Raw genomic sequence first — 13,288 nt, forward strand, 5'->3', positions numbered from 1 at the left:
AAGATCAGCCCAAATGGCTGCTACTGAAGGGGTTGTCTTTTGGGAAATGGCTGGGATTGAATGGGTTAATGTCCATCCGCCCCAAAAGCTGTCATGAAAAGAAACAAATAGATGTTTTCCTCATTTCTTAGCTGCCCAAAGAGAAGAAGAGAAGGAAGATGAGGGAAAGGGAGGGGGTGTTTCAACTTGAAGCCCCCCTGCAATCCAGGTGTCATACGTCCTTTCTTCCCAAAAAACTCAAGAGGTCAAATCAGGAGACAGGAGACAATTCTTCACAGATTATATCTACAGGTGAGTGCACGGTGGATCGGGTGACAGCACAAAGCAGGTGTGTGTGTTTGCTGGAGGTTGGGTGCTCGTGTGTGTGTGTGTGTGTGTGTGTGTGTGTGTGTGTGTGTAAAAGAAAGGCCAGGCTTGTGTTTGTGTTTGAACGTGTAGAGCAACTCATATGAAGCTTGCATTCTAGTTTGATGAGAATGCATGAGTATGTAACATGCATGTCCTTCAGGACCAAAGGTCAAAAAAGGCCTTAGGTTGATGAAAAAGAAAGAGGTTTGATTTAGGGATGATCTCACATGGTGGTGCAAGCTATGAAGGAGATCCAAATCAAATTGTAGCCACCAAAGTTGCCAACGTTGGATTATAAATCCAACGTGGGGTAGAAGATAGAAAGAAATATGAACGTATGAGGAAGGAATTTGGCGCGTATTTATTCTTTCTGTCCATCAGCAACGTTCTGGTGAAAAATGAAGAACATTTCAGGAGAACCCAGTGTTCTGCCAGATTGCAGCCTCCTAATCGGCCGGCGAGGCATACAAATCTCAGCCAAACGCTGATGAAATGATTCATAGTGAGATTGGCTGGGGGGCGGGAAATAACACAAGCTAGCAAACATCAAGAAAAACCATTGATAAAGAGAGCATTCATGAACTACTATCTGGCACACATGCTTTCATTGTGAAGAAATGCAGTCTAAGATGACATCTCCTCTGCTAGCCTTGGGGGTTACCTCCCAGGACCACCAGCCAATCTATCACCATGAAGAAAGAAGCTGGTTGTCATGTTGGTGATATTATTAATACCAACTTGACTTTTTGCTGCTGTTTTTTTGCAAATGTTCTTTTCATAATTATGACTTCATTCCTATAATATTTTGACTTTATTCTCGTAACACTACAACTTTTTCCGCAACCGGACGTTCCGAAAATGACAACTTTATTTGCTGTTTAGTTTGTTGGTCATAATGCTGTATCTTAAAAAAAGAGATTTATTCTTCACAAATTCAACTTTATTACATGACATTAGTTTTCCTTATAATATAAAATTATTATTTTATTTATCTTCTAAATGACTGCTGATTTTCCATTTTTACTGTTGTTGGGTTGTTTTTTGTTTCAATTGTAGTTAAATTTTATAAATTAATTAAGTTTTAATGTAAATAACTATAATAAATATATAATATATAACACAACAAATATAATTATGTTTTAATTAAATAATAGATAATTGAATTGTATATTAAGTAATTTAATAATACTTTAATTAATTATTCAACAATAATAATAAATATACATTAATTGAATTATTTAGTTAGTAATAAACTAATAATAATATATTTTTAGAATGCACTGCTTGCCAAAAAAAAAAAAAGCCGTGTGTCATTTGCCATTGGACACCCCTGCCCTGCTGGGAACATGCGTGTATGTGTGTGTGTGGCTTTAATGCTAATGAGCTGTGTTTGTTCACCAGTGTGTGTCTCGTATTGTGTAAATATACCCAACTGACTGTATTTTATGGTGAAAAACATAAATGACAGGACACAGTTACAGTATACTGTATACTGTGTATGTGTATATATACACTATGTGCATGTATTAACAGCTTACATATGCTTACATATACATGTGTATGTATTCACATCTTACATATGCTTACATATACATGTGTATGTATTCACATCTTACATATGCTTACATATACATGTGTACGTATTAACATCTTACATATGCTTACGTATACATGTGTATGTATTAACATCTTACATATGCTTACATTTACATGTGTATGTATTAACATCTTACATATGCTTACGTATACATGTGTATGTATTCACATCTTACATATGCTTACGTATACATGTGTATGTATTAACAGCTTACATATGCTTACGTATACATGTGTATGTATTCACATCTTACATATGCTTACATTTACATGTGTATGTATTAACATCTTACATATGCTTACATATACATGTGTATGTATTCACATCTTACATATGCTTACGTATACATGTGTATGTATTAACATCTTACATATGCTTACATTTACATGTGTATGTATTAACATCTTACATATGCTTACGTATACATGTGTATGTATTAACAGCTTACATATGCTTACGTATACATGTGTATGTATTAACATCTTACATATGCTTACATATACATGTGTATGTATTAACATCTTACATATGCTTACGTATACATGTGTATGTATTAACATCTTACATATGCTTACATTTACATGTGTATGTATTAACATCTTACATATGCTTACGTATACATGTGTATGTATTAACATCTTACATATGCTTACATTTACATGTGTATGTATTAACATCTTACATATGCTTACGTATACATGTGTATGTATTAACAGCTTACATATGCTTACGTATACATGTGTATGTATTAACATCTTACATATGCTTACATTTACATGTGTATGTATTAACATCTTACATATGCTTACGTATACATGTGTATGTATTAACATCTTACATATGCTTACATTTACATGTGTATGTATTAACATCTTACATATGCTTACGTATACATGTGTATGTATTAACAGCTTACATATGCTTACGTATACATGTGTATGTATTAACATCTTACATATGCTTACATTTACATGTGTATGTATTAACATCTTACATATGCTTACGTATACATGTGTATGTATTAACAGCTTACATATGCTTACGTATACATGTGTATGTATTAACAGCTCAAAATGAGCTGAAAATTGAAGTCATGCTGAAAGATACTACACATGTCTGAAAATCTGAAACACCAGCTTCTTTAATAGTAGCAGAACATTTCAATCACACTTTAACCGCGTTATTATGAGCCATGATGGGTTGCGTTCAAAGACGTCACAGAATTTTCAGTGTTTTGAGTGTAGTTATATTTTCTGGAATTTCCGGGCATTTCCGAGAAATATGTACCTCAGCAGTCTGAGTTACGCTAGTCAGTGATAAGAATATCCACTTCCTGTTTTTCTTTGTCTTTCTGTTGATTTCACATGCATGCATAACAAAGACATTGTTGTTATTTTCCCAGTGCCCCTGAATGCACCTCACTGTTGTCTTGTGTCGTTCCAAGGAGGACTACAGACGTGTTTGTGAGAAGGAGATACATATACAGTGTTGGACTTGCACTCAGGTCAGAATAAAGTTGTTAAAGAGCGTGAGACTCTGTGGGGACACTATGGTGCCTCCGTGTGCCGTCACAACAGAGAGGGACGTCTAGTTAATTACGCAAAAAAATGTTAACGCAATTCATTCAATAAGTTAACATGCTATTTTAGACAGCCCTAATGAATACTGGTAGAACATCATTAAAAATCACAGGGGACCTTTAAGTGAGTTTGCAATTAGAAACCAAGTGTAGTCGGCCAGAAGTGCTAATGTACCTAATAAATTGGTGTTGCTATTTTGGCAAGGCAGCATCTTTGTTTGCCGTTGTTTAGATTTCAGGTGCTCAATCCCTTTAAACCAAACTCCCAGCAGCGGGGCGGTATACACCTGCCTGCACCGCTCCCTCGCTCCTGCTTGCCTGTTTGCATGGAGGTCCTGCTGTGCGGTGGCTAAAAGAGGCACAGCCTTTGTATCCTCTTTGCTAAGAGGCTAAACAAGAATAGACTCGCAAATCAGGAGGGCCGACAGGACAGGAGGGAAGAAGGGGAGCCTGAAGGTGAAGAAAGAAGGTGGAGAGGGAGGGAAAGGAAGGCGGGTGGCTACTCTGCCATTAGTTACAAGAATGTATGTGTGTGTGTCGGCACTGTGGCTTGTTTTGTTAACACCAGCTTGGACTGTGTGTTATCTCCAGCCCCGTGATTACTCCGTGACCCCAAAGGTTAGAGATGTGACCCTGGAGCATGAGCCCTGACAAGGGAAGGGGAGGCGGGGAGATGGGGGGGGGGGGGTCGGAGACAACGAGGAAGCCAAGCAGATGCCAGAGCAATTAAAGCGAGCGGGGGAATGTGACGAATGCGGTCAATCTGTCAAAGCACCCCTGGAGTCACAATATTCCCTCCAAGATATACTGCGGTGCCTGCAGGCCTGCTGCACTCACAAGACAGACGGACAAGCTTTGAGCTGACCGAGTAGAAGAGTGCTGCATTTTGTTGCAGTCCTTTTTTTTTTTAACTTCAGCCAATATCAGATCGTCTGGCAGCCTCCTGCAGATTTAATTGCTTAAACGCTTTCACATTGCCTGCTAAATGACGTCAAAGTGTATTTTCAATGATGTTCTGCCACTAATATTAATATTCATTCGTGTCCCTACAAAATCCATCATCTCCCTCACATTACTTTCCAGACAAGACAAGTGGAGCTACTTTTCATGATGTCCACCTCGGACCCGCCCCAGATGAAAAAACAAAACAACACAGGCTTCACTACACGTCTTAAGATACTGACTGTAATGTTAGCACTTTAGCATGACATAGCTATGCTAGTGTGTGAGATATGAGCATAAAGGGAGGGTTGACTAAGTGTCTAAATTCCGGCATCATTGTGTGCGCGTGCGTGTGTGTGTGTGTGTGTATGTGTGTGTGAGAGAGACAAACATGAAAGCTTGCTCAGACTTTTCCCCATCATTTTCTTGTACTCACCCAAAGTTCCACAGGGTTTGTTCTTGTAGGTGCAGATGTCATACCTAGACACAGGAAAGAGAGACGACTATGATGAGCTTTTGAATCTGCACATGAAAACAATGAAGTACGTTAGCACAACACAACATGTTCTCCATCATGTTTGTCTCCGTACTTCAGCAAAGACAACACGAAAGACTTCACTGGCCAAGACTGATAACCCTGGTGACCCCCGTGTGGCTAATCCAATACAGAACACTTCAGACATAAACAATCAACCATATAATCATTCAGCAACCCTTTCATATACTCCTAAAACCAAGGACACTGCTAATTTCATTTCATCATCCTGTCCGCCTTCCCTGCATCCTCCCTCCATCTTCCCTTTATTTTCTTTATTTCTGTATTTTTCTGATGTTGTTTTGTGATGATGGTGATGACTTCAGGACATGAGTTCAGGCAAAAGTCTTTCATGCAAACTCCAAATGAAAGGAGGAAGCAGGAAAGCTTTCAGAATGCACGTGAAGGAGATGCAGGAGGGTAACAGACATGTAGACAAGCAACAAGGAACCAAAACGAGCACAAAACGCTGCGACGCCGGATCATGCCACGGGCTCACTAAATAGCCCAAAACTAAAATCCGCAGCAGGTGCGCGTGATTAAGAAAGTAAAGGTGAACCAGAACACAACAAACCGGGAGTATGACAAAATAAGAGCACGGAAAGCGTAAACAAGGAGAAAACAGAAACCAACAAGCTGTCCCGCCAGACATCATGTGGAGCATAACGATTTGATTTGTATTCATTTCTTACATTCTTATTCAATTCAATTCATATTGAAATAAACACAAATGTATTAGACTTACACTTCCATACACGTTGTCCATTTGCTGCTGGTACTGCAGATATCTGACTATTTATATACGCTAAATGGGGGGGTTGTGGATGTTAGCTATCCACTAATCAAGTCAAGGGGGAGATGTGAGCGTGAGTGGCAGGCAGGTGGCGCTATGGAGAGCAGAGTCTTCCAGCCAACACTTAGTTGCGAACAAAAACAACCACAGTGTTTTGGCTCTCTTGTGCAAGCTAACACGCTAGCGGCATGCATGTTCTATTTCCATCTGTCATCACCAGGCAGGGTAAACCCCACCCACCCCCACCCCACTCACCGTGTGATGAGCACGGCGTTGTCATGGTGAGCCATGCCGTTCTCTGGGATGCTGTTTCCGTGGCTGTGATGGGACAGGATGGACTTCTGCCATTTGCAGAAGCTGTCCAGAGATTTGTCGGCGTGGTGGTTGATCTCCAGGTTGGGCTGCGGGAAAACACGCACGCAACACAGTTTGCTTGTTTTGTGCAACTTTGGTTACCATGGTGATTAGCTCTAAAGAGAAACAAGTAACCATACCACTCTTCTCGCTTCTACGTGTTCTACTTCGCAGATCCAACTATTCACAACTCAACCAAACATTTGGTTGGGTTATCATACAGAGTTATCATACAACCTAGAACCTGCTAAACATCCAACTTAGAACCTCCTCAACATCCAACTTAGAACGTCCTTATCGTCCAACTTAGAACCTCCTCAACGTGCAACTTAGAACCTCCTCGACATCCAACTTACAACCGCCTCAACAGCCACCTTAGAACCTCTTCAACAGCCAACTTAGAACCTCTGTAACATCCAACTAAGAACCATCTTATCATCCAACTTAGAACCTCCTAAACATCCAATTTAGAACCTCCTCAACGTCCAACTTAGAACCTCCTCAATGTCCAACTTAGAACCTCCTCGACATCCAACTTACAACCACCTCAACAGCCAACTTAGAACCTCTGTAACATCCAACTAAGAACCATCTTATCATCCAACTTAGAACCTCCTCAACATCCAACTTAGAACGTCCTTATCATCCAACTTAGAACCTCCTCAACGCGCAACTTAGAACCTCCTCGACATCCAACTTACAACCACCTCAACAGCCAACTTAGAACCTCTTCAACAGCCAACTTAGAATCTCTGTAACATCCAACTAAGAACCATCTTATCATCACACTTAAAACCTCCTCAACGTCCAACTTAGAACCTCCTCAACGTCCAACTTAGAACCTCCTCGACATCAAACTTACAACCACCTCAACAGCCAACTTAGAACCTCTTCAACAACCAACTTAGAACCTCTGTAACATCCAACTAAGAACCATCTTATCATCCAACTTAGAACCTCCTCAACATCCAACTTAGAACCTCCTCCACGTCCAACTTAGAACCTCCTCGACATCCAACTTACAACCACCTCAACAGCCAACTTAGAACCTCTTCAACAGCCAACTTAGAATCTCTGTAACATCCAACTAAGAACCATCTTATCATCCAACTTAGAACCTCCTCAACATCCAACTTAGAACCTCCTCAACGTCCAACTTAGAACCTCCTCGACATCCAACTTACAACCACCTCAACAGCCAACTTAGAACCCTTTTCAAAAACCAACTTAGAATCTCTGTAAAATCCAACTAAGAACCTCCTCAACATCCAACTTAGAACCTCCTCCACATCCAACTTAGAACCTCCTCCACATCCAACTTAGAACCTCCTTATCGTCCAACTTAGAACCTCTTCAACAACCAACTTAGAACCTCTGTAACATCCAACTAAGAACATCTTATCATCCAACTTAGAACCTCCTCAACATCCAACTTAGAACCTCCTCAACGTCCAACTTAGAATCTCCTCGACATCAAACTTACAACCACCTTAACAGCCAACTTAGAACCTCTTCAACAACCAACTTAGAACCTCTGTAACATCCAACTAAGAACCATCTTATCATCCAACTTAGAACCTCCTCAACATCCAACTTAGAACCTCCTCAACGTCCAACTTAGAACCTCCTCGACATCCAACTTACAACCACCTCAACAGCCAACTTAGAACCTCTTCAACAACCAACTTAGAATCTCTGTAACATCCAACTAAGAACCATCTTATCATCCAACTTAGAACCTCCTAAACATCCAATTTAGAACCTCCTCAATGTCCAACTTAGAACCTCCTCAATGTCCAACTTAGAACCTCCTCGACATCCAACTTACAACCACCTCAACAGCCAACTTAGAACCTCTTCAACAGCCAACTTAGAACCTCTGTAACATCCAACTAAGAACCATCTTATCATCCAACTTAGAACCTCCTCAACATCCAACTTAGAACCTCCTCAATGTCCAACTTAGAACCTCCTCAACGTACAACTTAGAACCTCCTCGACATCCAACTTACAACCACCTCAACAGCCAACTTAGAACCTCTTCAGCAGCCAACTTAGAACCTCTGTAACATCCAACTAAGAACCATCTTATCATCCAACTTAGAACCTCCTCAACATCCAACTTAGAACATCCTTATCATCCAACTTAGAACCTCCTCAACATCCAACTTAGAACCTCCTCAATGTCCAACTTAGAACGTCCTTATCGTCCAATTTAGAACCTCCTCAACGTGCAACTTAGAACCTCCTCGACATCCAACTTACAACCACCTCAACAGCCAACTTACAACCTCTGTAACATTCAACTAAGAACCATCTTATCATCCAACTTAGAACATCCTCAATATCCAACTTAGAACCTCTTCAACATCCAACATAGAACGTCCTTATCGTCCAACTTAGAACCTCCTCAACATGCAACTTAGAACCTCCTTGACATCCAACTAAGAACCATCTTATCATCCAACTTAGAACCTCCTCAACATCCAACTTAGAACCTCCTCCACATCCAACTTAGAACCTCCTTATCGTCCAACTTAGAACCTCTTCAACAACCAACTTAGAACCTCTGTAACATCCAACTAAGAACCATCTTATCGTCCAACTTAGAACCTCCTCGACATCCAACTTACAACCACCTCAACAGCCAACTTAGAACCTCTTCAACAGCCAACTTAGAATCTCTGTAACATCCAACTAAGAACCATCTTATCATCCAACTTAGAACCTCCTCAACATCCAACTTAGAACCTCCTCAACGTCCAACTTAGAACCTCCTCGACATCCAACTTACAACCACCTCAACAGCCAACTTAGAACCCTTTTCAACAACCAACTTAGAATCTCTGTAAAATCCAACTAAGAACCTCCTCAACATCCAACTTAGAACCTCCTCCACATCCAACTTAGAACCTCCTCCACATCCAACTTAGAACCTCCTTATCGTCCAACTTAGAACCTCTTCAACAACCAACTTAGAACCTCTGTAACATCCAACTAAGAACATCTTATCATCCAACTTAGAACCTCCTCAACATCCAACTTAGAACCTCCTCAACGTCCAACTTAGAATCTCCTCGACATCAAACTTACAACCACCTCAACAGCCAACTTAGAACCTCTTCAACAGCCAACTTAGAATCTCTGTAACATCCAACTAAGAACCATCTTATCATCCAACTTAGAACCTCCTCAACATCCAACTTAGAACCTCCTCAACGTCCAACTTAGAACCTCCTCGACATCCAACTTACAACCACCTCAACAGCCAACTTAGAACCCTTTTCAACAACCAACTTAGAATCTCTGTAAAATCCAACTAAGAACCTCCTCAACATCCAACTTAGAACCTCCTCCACATCCAACTTAGAACCTCCTCCACATCCAACTTAGAACCTCCTTATCGTCCAACTTAGAACCTCTTCAACAACCAACTTAGAACCTCTGTAACATCCAACTAAGAACCATCTTATCATCCAACTTAGAACCTCCTCAACATCCAACTTAGAACCTCCTCAACGTCCAACTTAGAACCTCCTCGACATCCAACTTACAACCACCTCAACAGCCAACTTAGAACCTCTTCAACAACCAACTTAGAATCTCTGTAACATCCAACTAAGAACCATCTTATCATCCAACTTAGAACCTCCTAAACATCCAATTTAGAACCTCCTCAATGTCCAACTTAGAACCTCCTCAATGTCCAACTTAGAACCTCCTCGACATCCAACTTACAACCACCTCAACAGCCAACTTAGAACCTCTTCAGCAGCCAACTTAGAACCTCTGTAACATCCAACTAAGAACCATCTTATCATCCAACTTAGAACCTCCTCAACATCCAACTTAGAACATCCTTATCATCCAACTTAGAACCTCCTCAACATCCAACTTAGAACCTCCTCAATGTCCAACTTAGAACGTCCTTATCGTCCAATTTAGAACCTCCTCAACGTGCAACTTAGAACCTCCTCGACATCCAACTTACAACCACCTCAACAGCCAACTTACAACCTCTGTAACATTCAACTAAGAACCATCTTATCATCCAACTTAGAACATCCTCAATATCCAACTTAGAACCTCTTCAACATCCAACATAGAACGTCCTTATCGTCCAACTTAGAACCTCCTCAACATGCAACTTAGAACCTCCTTGACATCCAACTAAGAACCATCTTATCATCCAACTTAGAACCTCCTCAACATCCAACTTAGAACCTCCTCAACGTCCAACTTAGAACCTCCTCAGCGTCCAACTTAGAACCTTCTCGACATCCAACTTACAACCACCGCAACAGCCAACTTAGAACCCTTTTCAACAACCAACTTAGAATCTCTGTAACATCCAACTAAGAACCATCTTATCATCCAACTAAGAACCTCCTCCACATCCAACTTAGAACCTCCTCCACATCCAACTTAGAACCTCCTTATCGTCCAACTTAGAACCTCTTCAACAACCAACTTAGAACCTCTGTAACATCCAACTAAGAACCATCTTATCGTCCAACTTAGAACCTCCTCAACATCCAACTTAGAACCTCCTCAACGTCCAACTTAGAACCTCCTTAACGTCCAACTTAGAACCTCCTCGACATCCAACTTACAACCACCTCAACAGCCAACTTAGAACCTCTTCAACAACCAACTTAGAATCTCTGTAACATCCAACTAAGAACCATCTTATCATCCAACTAAGAACCTCCTCAACATCCAACTTAGAACGTCCTCAACGTCCAACTTACAACCTCTTCGACATCCAACTTACAACCACCTCAACAGCCAACTTAGAACCTCTGTAACATCCAACTAAGAACCATCTTATCATCCAACTTAGAACCTCCTCAACATCCAACTTAGAACCTCCTCAACGTCCAACTTAGAACCTCCTCGACATCCAACTTACAACCACCTCAACAGCCAACTTAGAACCTCTTCAACAACAACTTAGAATCTCTGTAACATCCAACTAAGAACCATCTTATCATCCAACTTAGAACCTCCTCAACATCCAACTTAGAACCTCCTCCACATCCAACTTAGAACCTCCTCAACATCCAACTTATAATGTCCTTATCGTCCAACTTAGAACCTCCTCAACGTGCAACTTAGAACCTCTATAACATCCAACTAAGACCATCTTATCATCCAACTTAGAACCTCCTCCACGTCCAACTTAGAACCTCCTCGACATCCAACTTACAACCCCCTCAACAGCCAACTTAGAACCTCTCTAAGAACCATCTTATCATCCAACTTAGGACCTCCTCAACATCCAACTTAGAACCTACTCAATGTCCAACTTTAAACCTCCTCAACGTGCAACTTAGAACCTCCTCGACATCCAACTTACAAGCACCTCAACAGCCAACTTAGAACCTCTGTAACATCCAACTAAGAACCATCTTATCATCCAACTTAGAACCTCCACAACATCCAACTTAGAACGTCCTCATCATCCAACTTAGAACCTCCTCAACGCGCAACTTAGAACCTCCTCGACATCCAACTTACAACCACCTCAACGTCTAACTTAGACCTTCCTCAACATCCAACTTCTTTCGTGGTTAACTTATTTAGTAGTTAACTATAGTTTTGAATAGTGGTGAACTTCTTTTTACACTTGCATGACAGATGAACTCTGACTTGTTAGCCTGTAAGGTTAGTTGATCTTGGCAACAGTTTGACCCTGGAACAGATCATTTGTGTGATGAGCTTTGCTTGTGTGTTGCAAGTTGCAACAAAGTTTGATGAATGAAAGTTTTCTTCTTTACCTGATCTTCCGTCAGGACGATGAGCCGAGTCACGATGATGTTGACAACATTTCCTAGACTGGCATCGCGGTAAAGTTTGGCAACCTGACCTCCAGAAAAGAAGAAAAGACACAAAGTCAGACAAACTGTGGCGTCACCACGCCCCCCCACCCCCCACCAGCGAGAAGCAGGATGAAACTTACAATGTTCATGACGGACAGGATGTAGTGCTCGATGTCTTTGCGTCCGTGGTAACCCACCATCATCTTGTCGGCCACCACCAACGTCTCCACGAAGCGCTCGGTGCTGACGGAGCGCCTGCTTCTGTGCGTCACGTTCCGCCCGTTGGTGTCGTCGCGCCCGTGGGGGGCTGCAGGGACCGAGGAGGGGGCGCTCGGCAGACTGCGGGGTGCGTTGCTTTTAATGAGGTCTGGACAACAAGGGTGAAGTGCAGAGTCGTTCACAAAGAGTCAGTAGGTTGGGGGTGTCGGGGGTTGGGAGTATGTGGGGTAGGGGGTCACGTAGGACGGTGCTTTCCAACTGGTGGATCTGGGTGGTAAAGCACAGAACGCATACACCAGCCTTGTCTGACATGGAACATTTGAGTCACCAATGAAATATCCCATTGGGTGCAATTAGAATCTGCTTGTTTCATCTGGTTGATGCTTTCTTTGCGTGCGCTTATGTCTTTCCTTGCTTCCTGGACAAAAAGCCTTCAATATTTCCTCTAATGAACTTGTCACCATCTCTATTCATGTTTCAACAGGTCACCAATAGATGATCATTTATTTCAGAAAAACAATACATTGGCTTTGTTTGACTTAAATACAAGTATAAATAATGTCAATAACATGAAAAAGGTATGTTACAAAAAGTATATTACAAATAAAAGTGACTTAAAGAAATTGCAAAATAAATAAGAAAAGTGACTTCAAAGTATAAAAATATAAATAAAACAAATACATGAAGAAATGAATTAAAATATTACAAATAAAAGTGACTTAAAGAATGTGTTAAAAAATGAATAAAAATAAATTAACACATTAAAAAATGAATAAAATATGACAAATAAGTGACTTAAAGAAAGTAAATAAAAACAAATAAAAAATAAAAATGACTTCAATAAAAGTATTAAAAATGTTTTGTTTTTGTTTTTTTAAAAAGACAAATGAATAAATATATTGGAAATAAAAATGACTTAAAGAAAGTGTAATAAATCAATCAATAAATAAATAAGTTCAATAAAAGTGTGTGGTGATCATACTGTGGCATACCTGTGCTAACATACGCTGCAGTCGGGGTTGAACGGTCCCCTATGATGCTCAATTCACTTGATACATTTCTGACAGCAATGTGTGTCTCTAGAGTTCGGTGCGCACGA

General features: G+C 40.7%; 1 protein-coding gene across 3 annotated transcripts in view; it reads right to left on the reverse strand.

Annotated features, from left to right (window-relative positions):
• adamts6 (ADAM metallopeptidase with thrombospondin type 1 motif, 6) overlaps nt 1–13,288 on the reverse strand; it is a 90,008-nt gene that overhangs the window by 61,421 nt on the left and 15,299 nt on the right. For all 3 annotated transcript variants that reach the window (XM_054756666.1, XM_054756665.1, XM_054756667.1), the window contains exons 5-8: nt 12,111–12,337; nt 11,929–12,012; nt 6,050–6,195; nt 4,903–4,946 (exon numbers count right to left, since the gene is read on the reverse strand). In XM_054756666.1, the coding sequence (XP_054612641.1) occupies nt 4,903–4,946; nt 6,050–6,195; nt 11,929–12,012; nt 12,111–12,337 (501 nt within the window). The remainder of the gene's footprint in view (nt 1–4,902; nt 4,947–6,049; nt 6,196–11,928; nt 12,013–12,110; nt 12,338–13,288) is intronic.

This window comes from Dunckerocampus dactyliophorus, chromosome 17, assembly GCF_027744805.1.
Source record: "Dunckerocampus dactyliophorus isolate RoL2022-P2 chromosome 17, RoL_Ddac_1.1, whole genome shotgun sequence".
Taxonomy (NCBI): Eukaryota; Metazoa; Chordata; class Actinopteri; order Syngnathiformes; family Syngnathidae; genus Dunckerocampus; species Dunckerocampus dactyliophorus.